Source organism: Trichoderma aggressivum (genome assembly GCF_033847375.1).
Source record: "Trichoderma aggressivum f. europaeum strain CBS 100526 chromosome Unknown scaffold_027, whole genome shotgun sequence".
NCBI lineage: Eukaryota > Fungi > Ascomycota > Sordariomycetes > Hypocreales > Hypocreaceae > Trichoderma > Trichoderma aggressivum.
Genome location: NW_026946393.1, coordinates 159,604 through 182,452, shown reverse-complemented (window position 1 = coordinate 182,452; position 22,849 = coordinate 159,604). Strand labels below are relative to the sequence as shown.

Sequence of the window (22,849 nt, the reverse complement as noted above, 5' to 3'; positions counted from 1 at the left end):
TATTGTGAAAGCATACAACATTCGAGATATCATTCGTAACAGAGGATGCGATTTTTTGCTTCCATTTTCAGGAGACTTGATGACGGGATATAAGACAATGGGAATACCATCTAGCCAGCATCTGGACATTTCAAAGTATTGCAGCTGCACAAAGAAAAATGAATCAATCATATACCGATGACTTAAAACATTTCAATATATACTAATTATTGTCACCAACATGACGATTGTTGAAAGTCAAGATATTTGTTCGTGGTGACCGGCTGTGCTCGGCCCAAGAGCCGGAATTCCCCCACCAGCTACCAAGCGCTCCACGTTCCCCACCATCGGATCACAGCTGCATCTTTTCGGCCTCGAGCCGTTCGTTTGCTCCGAATTTCCCACCTTTTGCTGCGTAATCAAAACCGCCCACGGATCTTTTCGTCTGGTTGCGCCCTGAAGCTTCCACCGGAGCTGTCGCTGTCGATTCGCCAAGTGCTTCGTGCTTATCGATCCCCCCCCTCCGCGATTAGAGCAACAGCCTTGGACAGCATCGACCCTCTCGATGGCCTCGGCGCCAATCATGCGAAGCCTCTCGAGGCGTCCCTTGCTGCACGACTTCTCGCCGAATCTCGCCTGCCGTAACTGCAAGCTCCAGCGTCGTCGATTTGCGTCTGCTCGGCCTCCAGTGTCGGGCTTGGCTGCTTTGTCCTCGAGGCAGCTGCTTTCTGTGACGGGCCCCGACGCCGCCAAGTTTCTACAGGGAATCATCACCGCCAACGTCGTCTCCAGCAAGGGCGAGCCCCGGACCGATGCTTTCTACACGGGGTTCCTGAATGCGACGGGACGAGTGCTGCACGATGTCTTTATATACCCGGTTCAGGGGGATGGCTTCTTGATCGAGGTGGATGCGGCGCAGATCAACGCGCTGGCAAAGTATATCAAGCGGTACAAGCTCAGGGCCAAAGTGGCCTTCCGAGCGATGGAATCCGGGGAAACATCTGTGTGGCATGCGTGGAACGACGCTCCCGGTTCGCAGCTCAACATCGCACCGAACGAATCTAGAATTGTCTACCAAGATCCTCGAGCGCCTGGCTTGGGATACAGAATCATCCAGCTTGCCGGCCAAAAGGCGCCCGAGGTGGACATTGACCAGACGACCGAAGACGCCTACACGATTCGCCGATACCTACACGGCGTCGCGGAGGGCCAGGACGAGATCCTACGCGAACAGGCGCTGCCCCTCGAGAGCAACATGGAGTTTATGAACGGCGTCGACTTCCACAAGGGCTGCTACGTAGGCCAAGAGCTGACCATCCGCACCAAGCACCGCGGCGTCGTCCGCAAGCGCATCCTGCCCTGCGTCATCTACGACAAGGCCAAGGCGGCCCCCCCGAGCCTCGTCTACGAGCCCGAGAGCGGCTCCCCCGAGACGCTGACGGCGGACATGATCCCCGCCGAGACCAGCATCGGGCGGTCCGGCAAGCGAGGCCGCAGCGCCGGCAAGTGGCTTCGCGGGGTGGGCAACGTTGGGCTGGGGCTGTGTCGTCTGGAGATCATGACGGACGTGGTGCTGCCGGGCGAGCAGGCGGCCGCGACGTTCAAGGACGGCGACGAGTTTGAGCTGGAGTGGGGAGAGGAGGACAACAAGAGCGGCGTCAAGGTCAGGGCCTTTGTGCCGGAGTGGCTGAGACGGAGGCTGGACGAACAGCACCAATAATGAGGATAGATTTGGTGCTGACGGGTGTGTGTATTACTACTATACTACTACTGCTATGAGGCTGCATGTCTCATGTACGATATTTAGACAAAAGACAATGATGCACCTTTCTTTGGATTAGATGTGGCTGTTTACAGTGCGATTAAGCTTGTGGGCGCACCTGCAAAAGTACACCCAGGGAGCGGTCTGAAGATTTCATATATCGCTTGCGACAAAGCAGTATAGACGCAAAGGCGATGCCTTACTTGTCAATTCAAAGGGTCTCTTTTGCCCCCTATTTTACTTTTTCCAATGCTCTCTGACCTATCCAAGCATGTTTTTCACCATGTCCAGATTTTTTTCGACTTTATTCCTGTTCCCCCTTCTCATGCTGTACCACCACGGCCTCCAACACCCCATTTCGCCTGAGCCTCGACAACACCAGCCTTGATAGGCGGCAGCTCCCTGCCCCGTCCGGTTGGCCACGCCAGGAAATTGGTTTCGGCGAGGTACCTCAAGAAGCGGCCAACAGCTTCCCTGCTGATGCCCTCTCCAGCACTCTCATCGACGCCCGTCCACCGGTCTGCATCGGCCTTGAGGACAGTAACGGCATTGCGATCATCGAGTTCTGGCGCTTGGGTGTTTGCGGGGAGATTGTTCGTCGCCATGTGGAAAAGAGGCATGAGGGCGCTCTGTTCCGCGTCTTTCTGAAGAGGACCTTCCGAGACAAAGGTCTCGAGCTGGGCCTTCCAGTGATCGTAGTCCACCTCGGGGACATTGTAGCCGTAGTAGCTTAGGATGGAGAGGTACTCGTTCATGCGTAGGCGAGGATGGGCAGTGACGTGGATGACGTGGACACCGACATCGTTGCTGCCGCTGTTTGCAGTTTCGGCCGGGACGGGGTTCAAGCTGGCTGCGACAACGACGGTTGAGACGTGGGAAACGGGGACGGCGTTGACCGAGTTTACAATGTGAGGACGGCTTGATAGCTGGATACATCCCTTGAGCATGCGGATGAGAAAGTCGTCGTTGTTGACGACGCCGGTGGCAGCGTCTCCGAGGATATAGCCGGGTCGGACGACAGATCCGAGGAGGCCGCGTCTACCAGCCTCGCGGACGAGCTGTTCAGATACCTGTGGTTTATCAGAATGAATGTTATTGTGCAGAAAGGGGGCTGCAGAGGCTACTTACCCATTTGGTCTGGCCATATCCAGTGCCGAGACCCGTGGAACTGCCCCTTAAGTCATCTGCTTCCATGACGGCTCCTTGTCCAGTCCTGGTCTGCTCATGTGATAGGTTGATATAGTGATCCGTGTCCAGAACACTTGTCGAGCTAACGAATGAGAAAAGCTTAGGCTTGCCCTGGTTACAAAGCCGCAGGGCATCGATTGTTGATAGAACATTGCTACGCTCCAGATGCTTATACTGCTTCACCCAGTGGACGAGGGCGCCGTTATGGATAACCACATCGACAGTGTCGCCAAGGGTCTTCCATGTGTCGTCATCAAGTCCAAGACGCGGTTGTGCCAGGTCACCAATGACTGCGCTGAGCCTGGTGGCCCAAGAGTCCTGCCATACGCCGTATCCGCGGAGTGACTTCTGGAGCCGCTCGAGGGCGGCTGGGACGCCCTTCGTTCCACGGACATGGGCGATCACGTGTACGTTTTCACGCTCAAGCAAGTCCTTGACGATGAAGGAGCCCAGGAAGCCCGTGGCGCCAGTCACAAAGACGGTCGTCTTGCCTGCGGGTGAGAGTGCTGAGGGGTCCGCCGTCTGATATTTGGCATCGAGGCTACCGAGCAGCTTGTCAAGTGACTGGGCATATTCAGCTTCACCGTCCTCTGTCGCGCCCGTATCTTCCTTGCCCCCACGCAGGCGGTCAACCTGTGTGCTAAGAGCCCTGAGGGATGAATTCGAGTACAGTGTGCTGATGGACACGTTGGCCTCCAGGTTCTTGCGGAGAGTGAGAAGAAGCTGCTGAGCAAGCAGGCTGTGCCCGCCACTTTCGAAGAAATCAGACTCGGGATGCAGAGTCTTGGCATTCAAACCATTGACCAGGGTTGCCCACAGCTCCGCCAGTTCCTTCTCGGTGCTGCTGAGCGTTTCCCACCTCTTCAGATCCTCCTCTGAAGCCTCTTCCGAGATCAGGGCCGCATCCGGGAACGGCAGATTAGGGCTGTCAACCTTGCCGTTGGGGTTCAGTGGCATCTTCTTCAGGCAGATGAAGTAGGTCGGGATAGCGTGAACCGGCAATCGAGACTTGAGATGATCCCGGACCTCCGGTTGCATGGGCCGGTAGCGCTTAGAGTACACGGTGACGGGCCCGATCTCGGTACCCTGATCCTCAGTGTCGTCCAGGCTGCGTTCTGCTAGCCACTTGAGCCACTCTTGGTCTTCAGGAACAATGTAGCTGACCAGTGTTGGCTCTTCGTTCCGATCTCTTCGAAGCAGCGTCTTGCACTCGCGGACCAACTGGTGCCCTCTCAGGTTGCTATCGATCTCATTGAGCTCGATGCGGAAGCCACGAACTTTGACTTGATCATCAGCTCTGCCTGTAATTGCGCAATTGCCAGAATCGTCCAAAAAGTGCCCCAAGTCGCCGGTCCTGTAGATTCTGTCTCGTGGGCCTTTGTAGTACTTTCTCCAGGGCTCGTTGGCGTGGTCGGCAACTTTGTTATCAGCCTCCACCCACGTCTGGTTGTCGACGAACCAGTTGTCGAGGAACTTTTCCTTGGACTTCTCCGGGTCGTTCAGATATCCGTAAAGTAGAATGTTAGTCGGACTCTCTTAGAAAAAAAAGAAAGGGCAAGTCTTATCTCGGCTAAGCCTGCTGCTCTCAACATGACCTCACCGACCTCACCAACGCCGCAAAGCTTGGTAATATCATCCCGCTTGACGATGAGGAGTTGAACGTTCTCGATACCCTTTCCGGCAGGAACAATATCGCCAAATTGATCCAATGCAGTCGGATCTTCGGCGTGACTCTTGATATGGTAGTATGATACGCTGCGGCTCGTCTCAGTGGTACCGTACGCTGCGCAGATGTCCGCGTTGGGCGCCAGCTTGCGGAGCGAAGCGCAATCCTTCTTGGTCAGAATATCACCAACGTAGAGAACCCACTTCAATGAAGGGAACTCTGCCTTGGCGCCACCGCACAAGATTTGACCCATGGCGGGCGTCAAATGAACCGCGTTGGGCTTGTGATCGCGGAACCACTCAGCCAACTTTTCGTGGGCAATATTCTCGCGAGCAGGGATAATGAGCTCTCCGCCCATGAACATTGGACTGAAAATGTCTCTCTGAATAGGATCATGGCTTATACCACTGTTATTGGTTAGCAGAGCTTGCGACGGGCATTATCTTTGGTGGGTGTTACCTGAGACAGGCAAACTTCGTGTCCGAAGTCCAGTTGAAAGTCTTGGCCATCCATGGGAAGTACTTGGCTAAGCTGTAGTGCCTGCCCAACACACCCCTAGAAATAGTCAGCTAATGTCCGAATTTGAAGAGTTGCCGGATCTCGTACTTGGGTGTGGATGTTGTGCCGCTGGTAAAGCTCAGGATGCTTGTTGAATCTGGCCCTACCAGAACCTTTGGAGGAGCTGATGCTTTGTTCTCAGTGTCGGTAAAGACCTCCTTGCCGTCAACCTCGCCTCCGGTAAGGTGGCCATCATCGCTCATCCGTAGCTCGGGTACTCGTATCTTGAGAGATAACTCCTCGTCAATGTACTTCTGGACACGCGGCGCGAAAGTACCATTCTCGTCCCTGGCTCTGCCAATTGTGATCAGAGCCTTTGGTTGCGAGACTTCGAGGTAGATCTGTTGTCTCGCCGGGGGGTACGCGGGGTCTAGGACGGTAATAGTGGCACCGGCAGCAAGAGTTCCCATGAAGGCGACGATGAGTTCGACGGAACGGTAGGCAAAGATCATGACGACATCGCCATTGGTGATACCAGCTTCATGGAGCTGATTGGCTAAGATGTTGGACGCCTCGTAGATCTGCTTGTAGGTATATCTCCTCTCGGGAGTGGTGGAGGAGGCCGTTTCCGTAACACACGGCGCATCGGGATGCTTCAAAGCATTCTTGTGGAATATCTCGTGGATGGCGCCAATGTAGCCCGACCAATCGAGGTCGGAGGTAGGATCAGGTAATCCCATGGCGGCAGCAACAGAATATAGCAAGATCTATACTGAGTGGGAAGATGCCTCGTAGCGAATGTGTCCTTGGAGTATATATAGTTCAAGTTGATATTCCGAAAGAGTCATCTCTATTGAGTAGGGCGAAAAGAATTCTGCCGCACTCCGATCTTCGGGAGGGGCACTGTGTACTATTATAGTAGGCGGTCGCCAGAAACCATTATCCTACTGGCTGCATGGCTTAAAGAGTGGGCTCGAGCCGGCAGCGGGGTCGGTATAGCGACTAGGGACTGCTGTAAAATAGCGGTTACAATGGAGCAGATGACGTGCAGCCGCTCGGTGCCAGTTCCGTTGCTGCTCGTACGACGTCTACCTAGTACTTGACAAATATTGTTTCAACAAGTGTTGCAACGACTGATTCATCTCTTCTTGTAATTCCCCCGGCCACAGCTGTATTGAGATTACTCATATTAATGGACTAGAGTTTCTGTTAAATAGTTACCCAGATTGCGCAAGACTGATACGATGGCTGAGTGTATCTACAAGGGCGTGTAACACTGATCCGCAAATCGACCATGGATGCCGGGAAATATTTTCATCTGATTGTACGAATATTACTACCCAATGTGCCTACATTAAGCTCATATGTAAGAAGTAAAACCATCTCCCCACGGTACATGCATTTTCCTCTATTAATCTCATCGCATGGTGTATTGAGTATGCGTGGTCTACTATTCGAAACTCGACCGGCTCCATTCGGTGGTAGTTGTGGGGTTCTGTATCAACATATTACATAGGCGCGGAATCTGCAGACAAATTACGCACTCGCTATAATCCAGCCTCTTGAGCTTTTCTTACAGGTAAACTTTTCAGTGAGAAGTAAACCTGCCTGGATCTGCTTTTGCTTAGAACTAGGCACGAAACCTAAACGCTCAGTAGGCCTTGTTCCCGGGACTACCATTAGAGGGACCTCGGGTTCACAGTAAAAGCACAGTATAAGCCACATGTGGCGCCCATATGGTTCATCCCCTGTTCAACGTAAATGCTACAAGCCAAGCAAGTGAGGATGACTGCCACTTACATGCACATCTCATAGCTTGAACGATTATTGGTTTGCTGACTGAAACGTGGTGGCAGCGAATAATCCTTCTGCGGTACTTGCAGGGCACCAACTCGATTCACTGGCTAAAAAACTGCGCCTTAATTTCATTTCCCAATAACCGCACTAGCTCAGAACATGCACATAAGCACTCTCTTAACACCTCAATCATACCTCATTCAACAAGGTCGAGAACCATCTCCAAAGGATGGGCTTAGGTCTATTGTTCTGGGCACTGCAAGGGTGGCCTTACGCGAGGGACGAGAACTGGACTGAAACTTGCTAATAATGAGCCATTCTGCACACCGTCCGTGGTTGGATCGTCAAACAGCCGTCAGCATCGCCTGAATGACGCATGATTTGCTTCCCTACAGATGCAATGGTAGGGCTGAGAGACGGCGCTCCACAACGACCCGGAGCTGAAAAGCGCTTGTTGAGTTGAGTTGCTTGATCACCTGAGTGGTTGACGGCAAAAGAGCCTTGGATTCTTGGCCTTTGCCCCCTCGACCTTTTTAGGCTTTGGCCTTTTTTTTTTTGATCATGGGTATTGGACGTGCTAAGATGCATAGCGTATGGTGAAGCTTGAAGCAAGGGACGATGGGCTATGGCTGGGGCTGACCACCTAGTCTCGTGGGATGCACACCATCACGAAGAGCTTATTGTGAGACCGCTTTGTAGCTGTGGTCATGCCCCTTCCTCCACCAATCGTCAGTCATTGTTTTGGTAAAAAGTGTTCACTCTGGAGAGGGTAACGGTAACCGACGATCTGGGCTTTGAGGGGAGGCCGCCTCACACGAGGACTGGTGTGAGTCTTCCGCCTGGTTTATATATATAGGTATATTTTATAAGCGGTGTCCTTTCTTGGGTCGTGCTTTTCGCTACTCACATCAATCACTCACCCAAGTAATCTCATACATAAAAGATCTTGCGAAAATCGTCCTGATGGGTTCTCAGCCTCCTGTCCACAAGCGCCTCATTGTCTGCTGCGATGGGACGTGGATGAATAGCGATAACGGCTACGTAGAGCCAACGCTGGAGCATCCTCAGGGGACACTTCAAGTACCTTCAAACGTGACACGAATCAGCCGATGCTTCAAGCGGCGCTGCGACGATGGAACCCTGCAAATCATATCATATGAATCCGGAGTAGGAACTGGTAGCAATGCCATTGACACCCTCACCGGCGGCGCATTCGGCCTGGGTCTCTCAGAAGTGAGAAGAACCGCAGTCTCTTCGGAAAGCAAATTGAGCTGACTTGAAATGTAGCGAGTCCGCGAAGCGTACTCATACCTGGCCTCCAACCATATAGACGGCGATGAAATATTTCTCGTCGGATTTTCTCGAGGAGCCTTTACAGCTCGATCGGTCGCAGGAATGATTGGAAACCTAGGCCTTCTCACCAGAGAGGGCTTGGAGTACTTCTATCCCATCTTCAAGGACATGGAGAATTGGAACAATGACAATTACGACGACGAGTTCCCGGGGCAGCCTTTTCCCAACAAACCCAAAGGACCAAACGCAGCCGCCGTGTACCGAAAGAGGCTCGAGGAGTTGGGGTATACTCGCGTGTACCAGGCGAACGGCGAGTTGATTAAAATTAAGGCCGTCTGCGTTTGGGACACTGTTGGTAGCCTGGGTATCCCTAAGGTTTCGTGGTTGGACAAGATAGGCATCCATCCCTCAAATGACGAATAAGTCTCCCTTCTATTCGCGGCATCGCAGGAAGCTAACTTTCACAGCACATATAAATGGCATGATACATCGCTGTCGGATCGCATAGAACATGCCTTCCAGGCACTTGCTCTGGATGAAACCCGTGCTCCATTTTCCCCAGCTGTCTGGGAACGTCTTCCAGAAAATAGGTTGACAACCGATCTTAGACAGGTCTGGTTCCCAGGAAACCATGGAAACTGTGGTGGAGGTTGGCCTGACCAAGAAGCCTCTGACTCTTCACTTGCCTGTAAGTTTTTTCGACATGAGAAAAATCGTTAGTAAAAGAGTTGAGCCGAGAACTGACAATTGGACAAACAGGGATGATGGACCAGATGGCATCTGTAGGAGTCGAGTTCGATTTGTCATGTCTCGAGAGGGTCGCACAGAAGACCATCGGCTACTACAAAAGCCTGCAAACTACAAAGAAGAAGGGTCCAAAATGGGCTGTTGATCCCATCTATTCAAGCAACCAGCCAGTGCGACCGTGGGCACTCGGATCCATCAATAAGGCTGGCAGCTTTATATACAAGCTCTCGGGATTCGAAGACAGGACGCCTGGTTTATACAAGCGAACCGATCCGAAGACGGACCGCGATACCAACATCTTCCTGCAAGATACCAACGAACGTATTCACAGCTCTGCCAGAGTACGCCTTGCTTGCAAGGGCCTTGGCTTGGACGACAAGGGGGTCTGGAGCTGTCCATCCCTATCCAGCTGGCAGTTGACGCATACGGATGCAACGTTTGAAGACCCAATCCCTCACAGCCCCAGCTGGTGGCAAGGCCCGCCTGATGAATCTGGGGTGGAAAAACAACAAAACGGGAGATGGATTTGGGAGTTCGCGGGGCCAAAGGGTTCTGCTCCGACGGACCCCAAGCAGAGGATTATGGTGGAGGAGCCATTGGGGCCTTATGAACGATATCTGCTTCAACTTTCAGAGGGAACGCCAAACGTCTATCTGTTTGCCGAGACTCAAGATATTGACTGGCAGGGGAAGAAGATTCCCGCCCTGAGAAGTGGCAAGGAGTGAGGCGGCCGAGGAGCTTTCGCTTGAAGATTGATGAATTTAATGGCAGAGTAATAACGTTTGACGGGCAATTTAGCGCATTTGATAAATTAGAGCATTAGGATATAATACGGAATTGGATTCAGGAAAGACGGCAATTTATAGATGTGAATACAGATGCAAATGGGATTTGCACTATCCTGAGTACCTGATGCTTTGTTCATTGTGGCACGTTTGGAGGTTTCTGAGAGTCACGTGACAGCGTATCAAGCTAAGGCGCGAAGGCGCGACTGCATTCTGCCACCCATAAAATCTCATAAGCATCAGGCAGGCTGCCATTTGAGCGACATCAAATTTCTGGACAACTCTTTTTTCTTTGTTAAAATTACTTATCTTTGACTGAGAGACAATCAAAGACTTGGCTCTTTTCCATTTCGACTTCTCGGCGGCGATATACTCTCTCCGAGTCACTCTACCAAACCATCATCTCACACATAAGTCGGAGGAAATCGACAGACTCTTGCAATGAGCGACGACAAGAAGGCGGACCTTTTGGGGTTAGCAAATGAGTATGCGGACAAGAACATTGACCTCTACGAGCTCCTTGGGGTGGATGCTCTCACTCCCAAAGAAGACATCCACCGAGCTTGGAGAAAGGCGTCTTTGAACTACCATCCAGACAAGGCGCGCGAGAACTTTGATGCAGCAAAATGGGAGCTATTCGAGAGGGCAAGGGACATTTTGTCAGATCCAAATGCTCGCGCGGCTTATGATCAGTCCCTCAAGGCCAAATTATTGCGCAAGCAAGAACGCGAGGCTATGGACAGGGAACACCAAAAGTTTGCCGACGACCTTGAGGCCCGCGAAAATGCTCATAAACAGCAGAGGCAACAGCAACAACAGCGAGAGCAGGAGAAGTTGGGTAAGGAGCGGGAGCGGCTGGCAGAGGAGCAGCGTCTCCATGAAGAAGAAAAGAAGCGGCAGGCTGAGGCAGCGCAGGAAATGGAGGACTTGGCCGAGGCTAGGAGACGACTCAAGGAAAAGAAAGAGGAAAAGGCAAGACGGAAGCAGGTCAAGGAGTCACTAAAGGCCACGGGCGCCGTTAAAAAATCCTCGGGGCCCGCCAATGGCGCCGTTCTGGTCCCTGGAGATTATCTCGTGGATCTCGGCTCAGTAAAAAAGATGTACTGGGAACTGGTTTGCGACAAGCTGCGGGCCGTTCAAGCGGTGAGAAACTTACAGAAGCTGGATGTAACGAACAGTGAGGAGCTCGAAAACGCCGAGAAAGAAATGAGGGAAGCCAGGCAACGAATCTACGATGCGGAGATGAAATTTCAGCAAGACGCCGCGGTCTAGTTACTCCTACGCAGAGAAAATGAGACACCACAAATCCATATTGGCTATATCATTTGTGTACAGCCTGGCACGAATTACTCAAAAATTGCCAGCGCCACGTTATTCAACTGTCTTGGTCAAGGCGAAGGATGCTTATAGCATTGCCTCCCATGATGGCCTCTGCCTCTCCCGACCCTTCACCAACAGCCTTGGTCACTGCTGCAGCATTCAAGCTCACGCTTTCCCACTCTCCTTGCTCATCTGTTTCAAGGGGTGGGAAGAAGGGGTGGTCGGTTCCAAACATCAATCTATCGGCGCCGCTGGCGTGTATCGCCGCCTTGAGTCCAACCTCGGAATAAATGACCGCGTCAAGGTAGATCTGTTGCTTCAAAACCTCCCAAACTGTCCGCCGACCCTTTCCGACTTTGCCTTCTCTGACAAGTTGTCCGTCATGCAGGACGCAGCTTTCAATCCTGCCCGCTAAGAAAGGAAGGGTCCCTCCGCTGTGGGCTAGGATCATTCTCAGATCCCGCACCTTGTCAAACACGCCTGCCAAGTACATCCGCGTCACTGCAATGGTGGTTTCCATTGGAAAGCCGAGGGCAAGGGGCAAAACATGGCCGTACTCTGCGCTGGCTCTAGGTCCCCATACTTCATTCGGAAGTCCATAATGCGGGTGCAAGAAGACAGTCAGGTGGGCCGCTGCCACAGCTTCAAAAATAGGCAGTAAAGCGGGATCATCGAGTCCCTGGCCCAAACCTGAGGTGCCGAGGATAATCCCTCTGCAGTATTTGAGGCCTTGTACATGGGATACCGCAGCCAGCACTGTCTCGAGAGGCGCGGTTAGAGGCAAAGTTGCGAAGAAAAACAAGCGTCCAGGATGCTCGCTGCACATTCGTGAAAACTCTTGGTTGACGGATTCAGCCATCTTCCCCGACTCAGAGGCACTCAGGAAATCAAGCCATGGATTGGCCAGAGATATGACAGAAACGTCGATGCCATGGGTGTCCATGAAATGAACCTTTTGAGCAAGCGATGCGAAGTGGGAAGTGAGCGGCCGTCCAGGAAGTCTAGCTGTGGCATCTTGAGTGGCTTCCTCGAGAGATTTGACTTCGGCCTCGAGGAGTATCAGGCGGGGATCTGGTGCCTGTGGAAATGTGCGGACCAGAGGGATTGCGGAGCGGGATTCGAGGATCTTGATATATGATGGAGGATACATGTGCGTGTGGATGTCCACAACGCGCATCTTGGACGCCGCCATCTCACACCGGAGATGAAGAATCGATCCTGAACAAACAAAGGTTCAGGCTTGTGCTGAGGAGGAGGAGGAGGAGGTTTGATGGTGGGACAAACTCATCTTCCCGTCAGCGGCATAGCGGGGGAGTGGTATAGCCCTCGAGTGGCTTTACTGCAGCACACGGGTTCGTTTCAGCGGCCTCCTCCTTATTAGCGACGCAGACGTTACACTGATACGCGGATCCATTGCCATCAAAGCAACACCTAACTGGCAAGCTAGAGAGTCTTGAAGAGGGGCATGGCACATGAAAGATCATTGCCCCGCACGAGTTCTCAACTCTCCACCATGATAATCAGCTCTTGCACCAGTCAGCGTCCAGCGAATCAGTCATCCAATGCACACACCCCGGACTAGGCGTACTAGCTGCCGTCTCTTGACCCCAGCTTATCGCAGGCTTAAGCTTTGGCTTGAGATACCAAGTGGTTTTTATCTCACCCGGTTTGAAAGAACTCATACGGTGGCACGACTTGGTCCTTGAGCGCCCGCGCTATCGCGTGTCAGAGGTTGCATTGGAATGGGGAAGTTTGTAGCTCTGCGCTAATTTGGACTTGAGTTTTCCATATAAATACCTATGACAATACATGTACCTGGGCTGAGTTTTCTTCATAAAGTACTCTGCTAGAACACATTAACATCCATGAAATTAAGCGTACTCTTACGCAAGCGAGCACACAATGGCGACTGATGCGGCAGTGAGCAAAGATGGGCTTTTCATTCCCGTAAGTACATTGTTTGACGCTCATTGCATGATGATGTGTGACGTTTGATCAAACGAATGGGCTTTGAAACTGATTTCATCCGCATTCAGCTCATCGACTTCTCCAAGTTCTTGAATGGCGACGCAACTACACGGCAAGAGACCGCCAAGGCCATTCTCAATGGCTTCCAAGGCGCTGGCTTCATCTATCTCAAGAACCACCCCATTCCGAAAGACACAGTAAAGCACACCTTTGCCATGTCGGCAAACTTCTTTGCACAACCTCTCGAGAAGAAAGCGGTACTAGGATGGACCACTCCACAGGCCAACCGCGGCTACGTGGCTCAAGGGCGTGAGAAAGTTACCTTGCTGGAGGACCATGCCGAGGTGGAAAAGGTTCGTAGCGCAGTGCCAGACTTGAAGGAGAGCTTTGAGATTGGCCGCGACGATGAGGCAGGCCACCCGAACAACTGGCCTAGCGAAGAGGGCTCCATTACTGGCTTCAAGACGGATATGAAGGACTTTTTTGAGCAGTGCAAGGCTTTGCATATTGAAGTCATGCGGGCTATCGCTTTGGGGATGGGATTTGAAGAGAGCTTTTTTGATCGGTTTGTTGACGTTGGCGATAATAACCTGCGGCTGCTACACTATCCGGAAGTCAAGTCTGAGATTTTCAATACCCCAGGCCAAGTTCGTGCTGGGGAGCACAGCGTAAGCGGCCAATGACACACTGCGTCATGATTTCTCAAAGAGTTTAACATGTTTGATATAGGATTATGGATCCATCACTCTTCTCTTCCAGGATAACCGGGGCGGTCTGCAGGTCAAGAGCCCCAACGGAACGTTTGTCGATGCAACTCCCATGGAGGACACCATCGTCGTCAACGCCGGCGATCTGTTGGCGAGATGGAGCAACGACACCATTAAGAGCACCATTCACAGGGTAGTAGAGCCGCCGCGGAAGGAGGGCGCGACGTATCCTTCACGATATAGCATTGCGTAAGTGGATGATGATGCAATATTTTGATGTGGCCGCACTCTAATGCATGGACAGATACTTTTGCAACCCCAACTTCAAGGACCTTATCGAGGTGCTGCCGGGGACATATGCAACGGAGAAGGAGAAGAAGTATGACAGCATCAATAGCGGCGACTACCTCGTCCAGAGACTCACCGCGACGTATTGAACTGGTTGTTGAGATGGCCAGCTTCAAGGCGAAAGCGCGTGTGTGCGTGTATAGGGAAATATATACGAGTATGATAATCCATTCCGCCTCGACGATTCGGCGACAAGGGGGGAGCGCCCGCGCTGCTCGGTTACATGATATTCCATGAATGAACCCCTGCGGCCCGGCCTGAGGATTCGCCAGGATACGGCCCATGATGGCAATTTCAGCCGCACTCTGGAGAGGGGCCGCGTCATGTGCAGCTTTGGAAGAGCCACGGAGTATGTGGGGGTGGCTTTTGGTTAGCGATCCTATGAGTGCGAGATATGATAACTTTTTGACTTATAAAGCTGCTTCCATCTCTTATCATCTGACCAAACCATGTCTTAAATCACTCGGCCCCTGTCATGGAGCTACTTGTGCCGTGTAATAATACTATGCCGTGTTATAGACGCTCGACGCACCTGTGCTTCTGAGTAATATAAGTCATTCAGCCGATGATGGTTTGGGGCAGTTCCGAAAAGGCCGGTAGCCGCACGGCTGAGAGTGAGATTCATCTGAATGATCAAGATATTGAAGCGTTCTTTATTCGCAACGGATTTGATGTGACAACTCGAGATGCGTGCGATGAGTATGCCCGTGTGCGATTCCCCAGCCTGGAAGCAACGCCGACATCGACGCAGGGCTATTGCTCCTATACGTTGAATCTATCAAAGCATTATTTGCTGCAGTTTAGGCCGGAGGCTTTCATGTTGGATATAGGCACTTGCAGCGAGGTGAAGGCTATATATGGCAAATACGCGCCGACAACAACGTACCTAGGCAAGATCCGAGACATCGTGATACAACATATCGACGACGAGATCGGATCGCCAGCGATGCACGTCTACCTGCATCAACGAATCTCGGGAATCCCTCTATCGGAGTTTCGGACGAGGCGGAAGATGAATGGCCGTGAAGCTGACGACAAGATATACAACAGGAGGCTGATGCACGGCCTAGCCAAGGTCTTTGCCATGGGATTTCGCGGGCGACAGCCTTTGGGAGACGTGGCGATGCTAGCGGGCAGCATATCCAAGGGCAGAATCGGGGAGTCGATGCGGTGGCGTCTTGGTCTTTTGAATGGCCTCCCGGGTGAAGATTTGCTCAGGCACGTCTCTGAAGCGCAGAGCCGGCTTGATAGCATAGAGGCATCGGATTGGTGTCTTACACACGGAGACGTTCTCCCGGGAAACATGATGGTTGATGCAAAGACTGGACGGTTGACGGGACTTATCGACTGGGCTGAGGCTGAATGGCTGCCCTTTGGAATGGCTCTGTACGGCGTTGAAGAAGTCCTCGGAGAACACGTTCCATTGGAAGGCTTCAGATACTATGACGACCACGAAGAGCTGCGTCAAGTCTTTTGGGGTAGATTCTTGTCCTTGACTAGACGAGAGGCAATACAGCTGAGACAAGTGGAAGCAGCACGAGAGCTGGGCATCTTGCTCTGGAGGGGCATCGCGTTCGACGACGGGAGGATAGATCGCGTTGTGGAGGCTGGGAGGGACGATTCGGAGATACAGAAGCTGCGCCTGTTTTTGGAGGCGCCGGGTGTGTTGGAGTGTTCAGATAAAGCGCATCACCAGGGTATTCTTTGGGAATTTTCGTGCTGGAGGGTTGAGTGGATGAGGAAGAGGAAGAGGAGGACGCGTTTGAGAAGAAGTGGTGATGAGGGTGGAGAGTTGGAGTCTGTTGTACAGAATGTCATGGGGAAGAGGTGACACGGTATGTTTGTTAGTTTGAAGTGATTTAGAGCGAAATGGCCAGCCAACATAATGAATAATGAAACTTTTCCTTTTTCTTTCATCTGATGCATGTTTACTATACCTAACGGGCTATTTATGGGTACATGCATCTCAACTCTTCATTCACCGGGGACAATGTGCAGCATAAATGCCGGCTCATCATTTGCCTTTTGATTCCAATCATCGTCAATACTTTACATTCCTTCAAGAGGCTCAAGTTTAAAGAAAAGCCCCAAAAACTCACACACCACAGCGCAAACATCGATACTCCAACTCCCTCTCCAAACAAAACACCCCTTGTTTACACCACAAGCCCCTCTTCAGCCGCCTCATCTCTCTCCAAGCGCTCCAACCCAGTCCCGACCGCTCCGTATACGCGCAGAGGCACAGGCACGTCAAAGCTCTCGCACGCCAAGTTCTCAACCGCTACGAGAACCAACCCCCCCTTGTCGTCCCTCGAAATCTGCTCCAGCAGAGGGAATGGCGTTTGCTGCCCCCTCAAGGCATCGTGCCCCTGCGAAGGCACGACAAATTCGACGCGAATCTTCCACTCAAAACTGATGCCGCTTGTGACAAATTCGGGCGTAGCAGAGATGGGTATCGTAGGGGTGAAAACCACCCGTCGGGTGAAGAGCGTGGATTCAGAAGAGGCGACGTACACCTTGCGGGTTACTCTGTGAATACTCGAATCTGATCGCAGAGCCAGCGTCGAATCTATTTTTTCTGACGATTCCAAGGTTGCATGCACCGCGTAGCATGGTATATCGGCATCTGAAAAGTCGATAACCATGGTTACGACCTCTCCTAATCGGTAAGCTGGGCGGGTCAGCATCACCACACCGACCCTCTGCCCATTCCGCGCAATTTCGAATCGATTGGCGCTCTGCTGTCCTTGTCCAGTCAGGTTGCTCTTCATAATGGCGAGACGAATTGCCTCTTTAGCCGAGGTCGTATCGTCAAAGCTCGACGATGACAGACGCCGCAGATCTGGAGTCGCCGTCGGAGACAGCAACGAGCCGCCTGCTTTATCCCCAGGTCGATTCGTCAGGCCGTCGACGTATGATAAAAAGTCGCTCATGGCAGCTGTTGCCCCGGTGACCTCGCGTTCTCTATGGCTCTTCTGCTGCTTCCCAACCATCTTCACCAGGGCTTCGTCACGAAGCAAGATATAGGGGTTCATGAGATCATGCCCGAGGATCTCGCCGTAATTGTTGACGCTCCCCAAAACACGGAACGGTACCTCGACGGTCCGAACGTTCTGTTCTCTAGCGCCTCCTGGTCTCTGGGTGCCAATGACCAGACTGTATGAAATCTTGATGGCCTTTCCTTTATGTGTAGGAGGCAGCCCTCTGGGGAGCTTGAATGTGTATTCAAATGAGCGGCTCTCGCCGGGAGCTAGCTGTAGGTCGACAAAGAGGATCGACTGCGGCGTGCTCAGTAGGGGAACGGCCTTTGAGTTTGCAACACCACGCATTTCCTTGATGGTGCTCAGCTCTCCGCCCCCGAGAAAATCGCCCAGTGAATTGCTTATGCTTCCCCAGCCAAAGCCCCGCAAGAGGCCATTCTCTCGACGACCCGATTCCAGTCCCACCACTCCACCACCTCGCCCGCCAACAACGGCCTTCTTTTTGACCTGTTCAAACGGTGCAAGGCTAATCAAGGAGCCATCTAGCGAAAAAGAGCCCTGGATTTGGGCAAAGCCCATCATGAGCGATTCGGTCCTTGACTGGTGCAAGGAGAAGGCTGAACCCCGGCGCGGATACGCTGGCCTCCCGGGACCTCTGGTCAGAGGCTGCGCTACATATTCCGAGGCCAACGTCTCGGACGAGTGATTGCTTATCGAATAAAATTCACCACTGCTCCGGGGTGTCCCTCCGCCCATGCTCGTGCTAGAGAGTATACGTGCGGTGAGAATCGGTCTGTCGGGCGCAGGCGAGATCTGCTCCTTTGAGCGTAGAGGGATGGGGCTGTCGACCGGCCCCGTCCTTGGACTTGGATGGTTATTGTTGCCCGAAGCTTTTCGCGGGCTCGCAACCGGTTCCGAATCTGGGGCGGGTGCAGCGGGGAATCGGAATTCGGGCATGGGGCTGGCCAAGGTTTTGGAGGACCTGCGCTGCACTGAGAGAGTTGACGACTGAGGGCTCCTTGCACCACCGCTGGGTATCCGACCAAATCGATCGGGAGGATATGAAGCAGTGAATAGCGGAGAAGCTGTTCCTCTTTGTGAGAATGAGCCTTGAGGAGAGTCAGTCAGTCAATTGGTTTTCTTTAAGTCATAACATAGCTTGCCGAAGTAGTTGCCATACCTGACTGGGGAGTAGAGGGCACCGTGGGCGGCCCGCGAGACGCAATCTGCAAGCTGCTGGCGCGGTTATGTGAATGACGCGGCGTTCGTGGGGAGTTTTCATAACGCGGCGACTGTGAATGCTCGTCGATGGTGCTGGTGGTTGATCCGATGGAGACGATGGAAACGGATCGTTTGTGCGCATGGCCCCGGGGGTCGCCGGAAACGACGGGCTGAGGCCATTGGACCGAGCCCTGCCGGCTTCTTGTGATGGGCGACGGCACGCTCAACGACAGAGCCGCACGCCGATGGCCTCTGGCCGACGCAGCCGCCTTGCCGCGGGTCTGAATGGGCGACGCAAGCCTCTGCCTCTCGGACTGCGACTGCGACGGAGGGCGCGAGTGAGGCTGCTGCTGCTGCTGTTGCTGCTGGTTTGCCTCGGGGGCAATGTTTCGAAAGGTGACGGTGCATTGGACCGCCTCGCCCGCGAAGACGGTCTGGTCGCGCCAGTGGACGAAGACTCGGATGTTGCTGAAGCTGTCGGACATGGTGACGGCCCTCAGCGCAAGGCGGGAGCAGGGCGGCGGCCAGGACGAGGCCGAGCCGACATTTCCAACTGTGCGCTGCGTCTAGCCTTGCCTGAGGAGCACCGCACAGCTGGGCCGAGAAGTGGTGACGGGAGAGCGAGGTGAAATGGCGATGGTCGGCTGCGGTTGAGGTGGCAACGTCATGGTGTTGAGTCGAGCAGCTGCTCAACTGGGCTCAACTGTCAATCCAGTGGGAGGCCCTGGAACAATCCGCTGGGGGCCGGGCGGCAGCCAATCAGCGCTGGGCTCCCCGCTGCTGCAGGTCCCTGGAAGCTTTTGCGCCCCTCACTGGCGCTTGTTGTTTGCACAGGGCAGGGATGTGTGTATGTTATTGAGTACTTTTTGCTAGGACCTACCTGTCTGGGTGCGCTTGAATGCCCGTAGTTTGATGTCTAACACGGCCAATGCTACCGTACGCTGATTCAGGCTAATGACGAATCTGTCCTGGGTTTGAGCTAGCCGCCAGTGGGATGGAGGATGGATGCAACACAATTGAACTCTTTCATTCAATGATATAGGCCTATAGAGTAGTAGCAAGAGTAGATGCGTATTTACTTGTATGTAAGAGGGAATTGGGAGATGCAAATCAGCAGCAGTTCTGCGGCAGGTTAGCCGACAGCTCATGTCACGTGCAATGCGAGCTGGCTTATCACTCATACCTTGGTATATATAGCAGCTTAGCACGAACCTTACACCTTCGGGCCGTGGTGGCATCCAATCATCAAATAGAAGCATACATCGTTGAGAGGATTTGGGTCCCGAACACCACATTTTTTCTTGGGGCGTCCTATGTTCGAGAACTCGTGAGGTATTTATAATGTTGTTGTTTTTTGCACTGTTTTTAAGGAAATAGAACTTGTACATTTGGCATACAGATACACATTCTCTTTTCAGACTACACTGTGATGTTTATTTGCAATGTCACATGTGCACAGGAGCTGCCTATAGTACTAGTTTCGAAGCGCTCGCACATCAATTGCTCGTTGACGACTATCTTAATACCACAGGGTGCCCTGCTCGAAGATGTTGTGGCTGTGAAGCCCACGACTAATCGTGGGAGGTGACAGGGGAGATTGTCGGTTGCCTCAGAGGTCAGCAAAGTCTATACTGTTGACCGTCAGGCATCCATTGCCATCGTTAATAACCCATATTCCACAGAGCCTAACTAACCAGTTGCCTGTAGTTTTTTAATCAGACGATTCAATGCGGCAACCTGAGCGATCAAATCACTCAGATCAGGGTATGGTCGTTGATAGGTGGGAGGGGGAAGCAGGACAAGGGAGCTGGTATGCCTCACATATGCGAGGCGATATCCGGAGCACGGCATGAATCTTTAGGAAAGGTATACCAAGGATGTTTCCAATCTGGAACAAGGACATGACGCTCCCCTAGCATCATGTGCATTAAACATGGCCGGTTGAGACGCATGAGAGCCCCGTGATGCCCACTCGTGCTAACTCCTCTGCATATTGATGCAAATTTGTTGGCACGTAGCGCCCAATTCTACCCGCAACAAATGCTGGTTGAACCACTGCAACCTCTAGGTATCCGCTCCCTGTAGGCATATATGCCATCGAGGGCTCTAATCTTGCCACGTCATGAACATATGGGTTGTCCCATTCATCGTTGGAAACGCGGCAAAGAGTCCCAATCGCCTTCGCTCATGTTCCACGCGGTAGCCGTTGGGCTGGTCAGGCGGCGAAGCTGGCGGGCTGCACTATATCACCATCCAATCGCCTTTCCGATGCTCACATATTGCTCTTTCATCGGAAGGGAGCAGCAGACAGATTTTCGGTGACGAGGTGGATACTTACATGTACGCCCGTGGACCTACAGGGGACTTCTGTTGAAGTGCGTGCTACAATCAGAACGACTGTGGGAACTCCAAGATTTTAAATTGCGAGACCCCAGTGTCACGCTTCCAAGAATTCGCTACGTAGCCGAGGGGCTGGGGCAACCGACAACATACCTGTAGGGAAGAAGGTCCCTCTCGCCAGTGTTTGATATTGATAACGGCACGAGAATTCAGCAAGCTCCTGTCTGAACGGCAACTCTATCCCATACAAAATGTGATGTATCAATTATTCAATCTTGTATCGAACTTACACACAACAGACTGCCACCCATAATGACGGTTCCCATCAGGTGGTGCCTAAACTTCAGAAGCATCCACCACCGACATCAGCTTGGCCGTCGTCTGTGTCTCTTCCCCCATCCCCAGCCTTCTAACAGAAATGGCTTCTGTGATTCTCTCCTCAAAGAACCCGAGGCAGCCTTGGCCACACCAGCTATCATTGTCGGTACGAATCAGTTCCACCACGAGGCGTAGGGAGCTGTCCCGCGTCCTGCGAAACTCTGCATCCTGAATCTTGTTCCGAAGATTCAGCAAATTTTCAAACACCTTGTCTTTGACCTCTTTGACTTCTGTGACGCGCTTGAACTCTTGCTTGAAGCCTCCTGCAACAACCTGGGCCTTGTTCCGGAGCTCTCCCATGCGCGCCCATGTATCTTGATGGAAACTCTCAAGCCGCTGTAAAGCCTCGATCTTATCGCGCGCCACTCTCTGCTGGTACAGATTCCTCTGCAGCCGTTGCTCAGCCTCCTCGACATCCCGCTTCAACCGTCCCCTGGTGCTCCGGCTGGGGACTCCGAGAAGCCTATTTCTCCAGCTCGAGGCTGCTTCACGCGCGTGGTGAACCTCGCGCCACCTCTCGCCCTCGAGTGCTCGAAAGAGACACAGGCTCTTCTCTTGCTCTATTTTGGCATCACGGACGCCTGCACATTGTATTTCCAGCGCTTCCATCTCACTTTCAAGTGTGAACACGAAGCGCGTGGCATTGTCGCCGTCGGCCATGCACATAGTCGCCTTCGTACCAATGTTCCACACAACTTGCCCGCCAAGGTCACATAGGGAGCTAAACCTCTCTGCTACCAGGTCTAACCTCATCACCATGCCTTTGTCGACTCGCTCGATGCGGGCCGCTCCCCGCTCAATGGTCAGAAGCTCTGTGACCACATTTTCGACGGCGGAATAGGCATTGTGCCCCGTATCGCGTAACTTCTCGTCACAGTCGCTCTCGAGGTGCTGGGATTCATCTAGTCTTTCGCACAGACTTCTCTGGAGATTTTGAGTCTGCCACTTGAAGAATATGAGACCGAAATGTATCCCGACTATAGTATATGTAACCATCAGCCAAAGCGTTACTATAGACAGACATAACTTTGTCATCCGGTTGACTCACCCGTCCTACCGCTGGGGTTCTCGCTGAAATCGACTGCGTCAAGATCTCCAGCTAGGGGCAGCCTGTTGATTTTCTGCGGGCCAAGGCCTACGGCAAATCCGACCATATTGTTGATGCTGATCAACTGTTATAGGATGAATGGATCACGATGAGTGTAGAAGTATGACTTTTGCGCACTACAAGTACTATAGCATTCTATAACGTCCATCAAAGACCACCAGGTCTTCGTACCATTAGGCAGAAATACATATGGGCTCGATGCATCGGTTTTCAATTCTTTAGGGTATTGCTACCTAGTATTTGGGCGGTAATACTTTTGCTACCTAGTCCTTGGGTAGTATACATACAGTGACTTTACTAACCTACTAGGTATTGCTATACTTGATGTATATTATCACCGGAATGTAACAACATTTGGAAAGGGTGCCAATTGAGCCAATAGAACCAAAGATCCGCCACTGCCAGCAGCTTATAGCTGGTACTGCCCTTGACGACTACCTATAACAACAAAAATCCTGTTACAAAGATGGCTTGGGCATCTGTGCATAAAGCAAGAAGAAAAAAAGCCTGCATTATGCACACCGATGCGGTCTGGCCCAACTCTTGATACCCAGATATTAAATGAAAACACACACAGGCATACCTATGCGGCCCAATAGGTACCTAGCCTTATCATTGTTTACTAGACGAGGGGGCTGAGGAGTTACCATGTAGGCTTAGAGACTGATGTGGTATTGACAGACGAGCGCTTCTCAGCGTTGATGGCGCCTCTATATATACCCACAGGTCTTGAAGGCAAGCCGTAAATCCAATACCTAGCACC

The 22,849-nt window shown here is 52.4% G+C and overlaps 9 protein-coding genes across 9 annotated transcripts; 5 read left to right on the top strand and 4 right to left on the bottom strand.

Moving 5' to 3' along the window:
* Nucleotides 1-544: 544 nt before the first annotated feature.
* Nucleotides 545-1,699, top strand: Triagg1_6698 (uncharacterized protein; the record flags this gene model as incomplete). Its single annotated transcript, XM_062901352.1, has 1 exon — nt 545-1,699. The coding sequence occupies one exon, from the start codon at nt 545-547 to the stop codon at nt 1,697-1,699; it is 1,155 nt and encodes a 384-aa protein (XP_062754314.1).
* A 365-nt stretch (nt 1,700-2,064) lies between these two features.
* Nucleotides 2,065-5,833, bottom strand: Triagg1_6697 (uncharacterized protein; the record flags this gene model as incomplete). Its single annotated transcript, XM_062901349.1, has 5 exons — nt 2,065-2,811; nt 2,870-4,464; nt 4,530-5,002; nt 5,055-5,150; nt 5,202-5,833. 5 exons carry the CDS (start codon nt 5,831-5,833, stop codon nt 2,065-2,067), a joined length of 3,543 nt encoding a protein of 1,180 aa, XP_062754313.1.
* Nucleotides 5,834-7,853: 2,020 nt separating this feature from the next.
* Nucleotides 7,854-9,655, top strand: Triagg1_6696 (uncharacterized protein; the record flags this gene model as incomplete). Its single annotated transcript, XM_062901348.1, has 4 exons — nt 7,854-8,123; nt 8,178-8,566; nt 8,651-8,871; nt 8,943-9,655. 4 exons carry the CDS (start codon nt 7,854-7,856, stop codon nt 9,653-9,655), a joined length of 1,593 nt encoding a protein of 530 aa, XP_062754312.1.
* A 501-nt stretch (nt 9,656-10,156) lies between these two features.
* Triagg1_6695 (uncharacterized protein) lies at nt 10,157-10,987 on the top strand (the record flags this gene model as incomplete). The annotated part of the gene is made up of 1 exon (XM_062901347.1): nt 10,157-10,987. One exon carries the CDS (start codon nt 10,157-10,159, stop codon nt 10,985-10,987), a length of 831 nt encoding a protein of 276 aa, XP_062754311.1.
* A 103-nt stretch (nt 10,988-11,090) lies between these two features.
* Nucleotides 11,091-12,227, bottom strand: Triagg1_6694 (uncharacterized protein; the record flags this gene model as incomplete). The annotated part of the gene is made up of 1 exon (XM_062901346.1): nt 11,091-12,227. The coding sequence occupies one exon, from the start codon at nt 12,225-12,227 to the stop codon at nt 11,091-11,093; it is 1,137 nt and encodes a 378-aa protein (XP_062754310.1).
* Nucleotides 12,228-12,937: 710 nt separating this feature from the next.
* On the top strand, nt 12,938-14,147 carry Triagg1_6693 (uncharacterized protein; the record flags this gene model as incomplete). The annotated part of the gene is made up of 4 exons (XM_062901345.1): nt 12,938-12,982; nt 13,072-13,671; nt 13,733-13,959; nt 14,015-14,147. 4 exons carry the CDS (start codon nt 12,938-12,940, stop codon nt 14,145-14,147), a joined length of 1,005 nt encoding a protein of 334 aa, XP_062754309.1.
* A 476-nt stretch (nt 14,148-14,623) lies between these two features.
* Triagg1_6692 (uncharacterized protein) lies at nt 14,624-15,889 on the top strand (the record flags this gene model as incomplete). Its single annotated transcript, XM_062901344.1, has 1 exon — nt 14,624-15,889. The coding sequence occupies one exon, from the start codon at nt 14,624-14,626 to the stop codon at nt 15,887-15,889; it is 1,266 nt and encodes a 421-aa protein (XP_062754308.1).
* A 325-nt stretch (nt 15,890-16,214) lies between these two features.
* Nucleotides 16,215-18,745, bottom strand: Triagg1_6691 (uncharacterized protein; the record flags this gene model as incomplete). Its single annotated transcript, XM_062901343.1, has 2 exons — nt 16,215-18,148; nt 18,220-18,745. 2 exons carry the CDS (start codon nt 18,743-18,745, stop codon nt 16,215-16,217), a joined length of 2,460 nt encoding a protein of 819 aa, XP_062754307.1.
* Nucleotides 18,746-20,936: 2,191 nt separating this feature from the next.
* On the bottom strand, nt 20,937-22,132 carry Triagg1_6690 (uncharacterized protein; the record flags this gene model as incomplete). The annotated part of the gene is made up of 2 exons (XM_062901342.1): nt 20,937-21,955; nt 22,027-22,132. The coding sequence occupies 2 exons, from the start codon at nt 22,130-22,132 to the stop codon at nt 20,937-20,939; spliced, it is 1,125 nt and encodes a 374-aa protein (XP_062754306.1).
* Nucleotides 22,133-22,849: the final 717 nt, after the last annotated feature.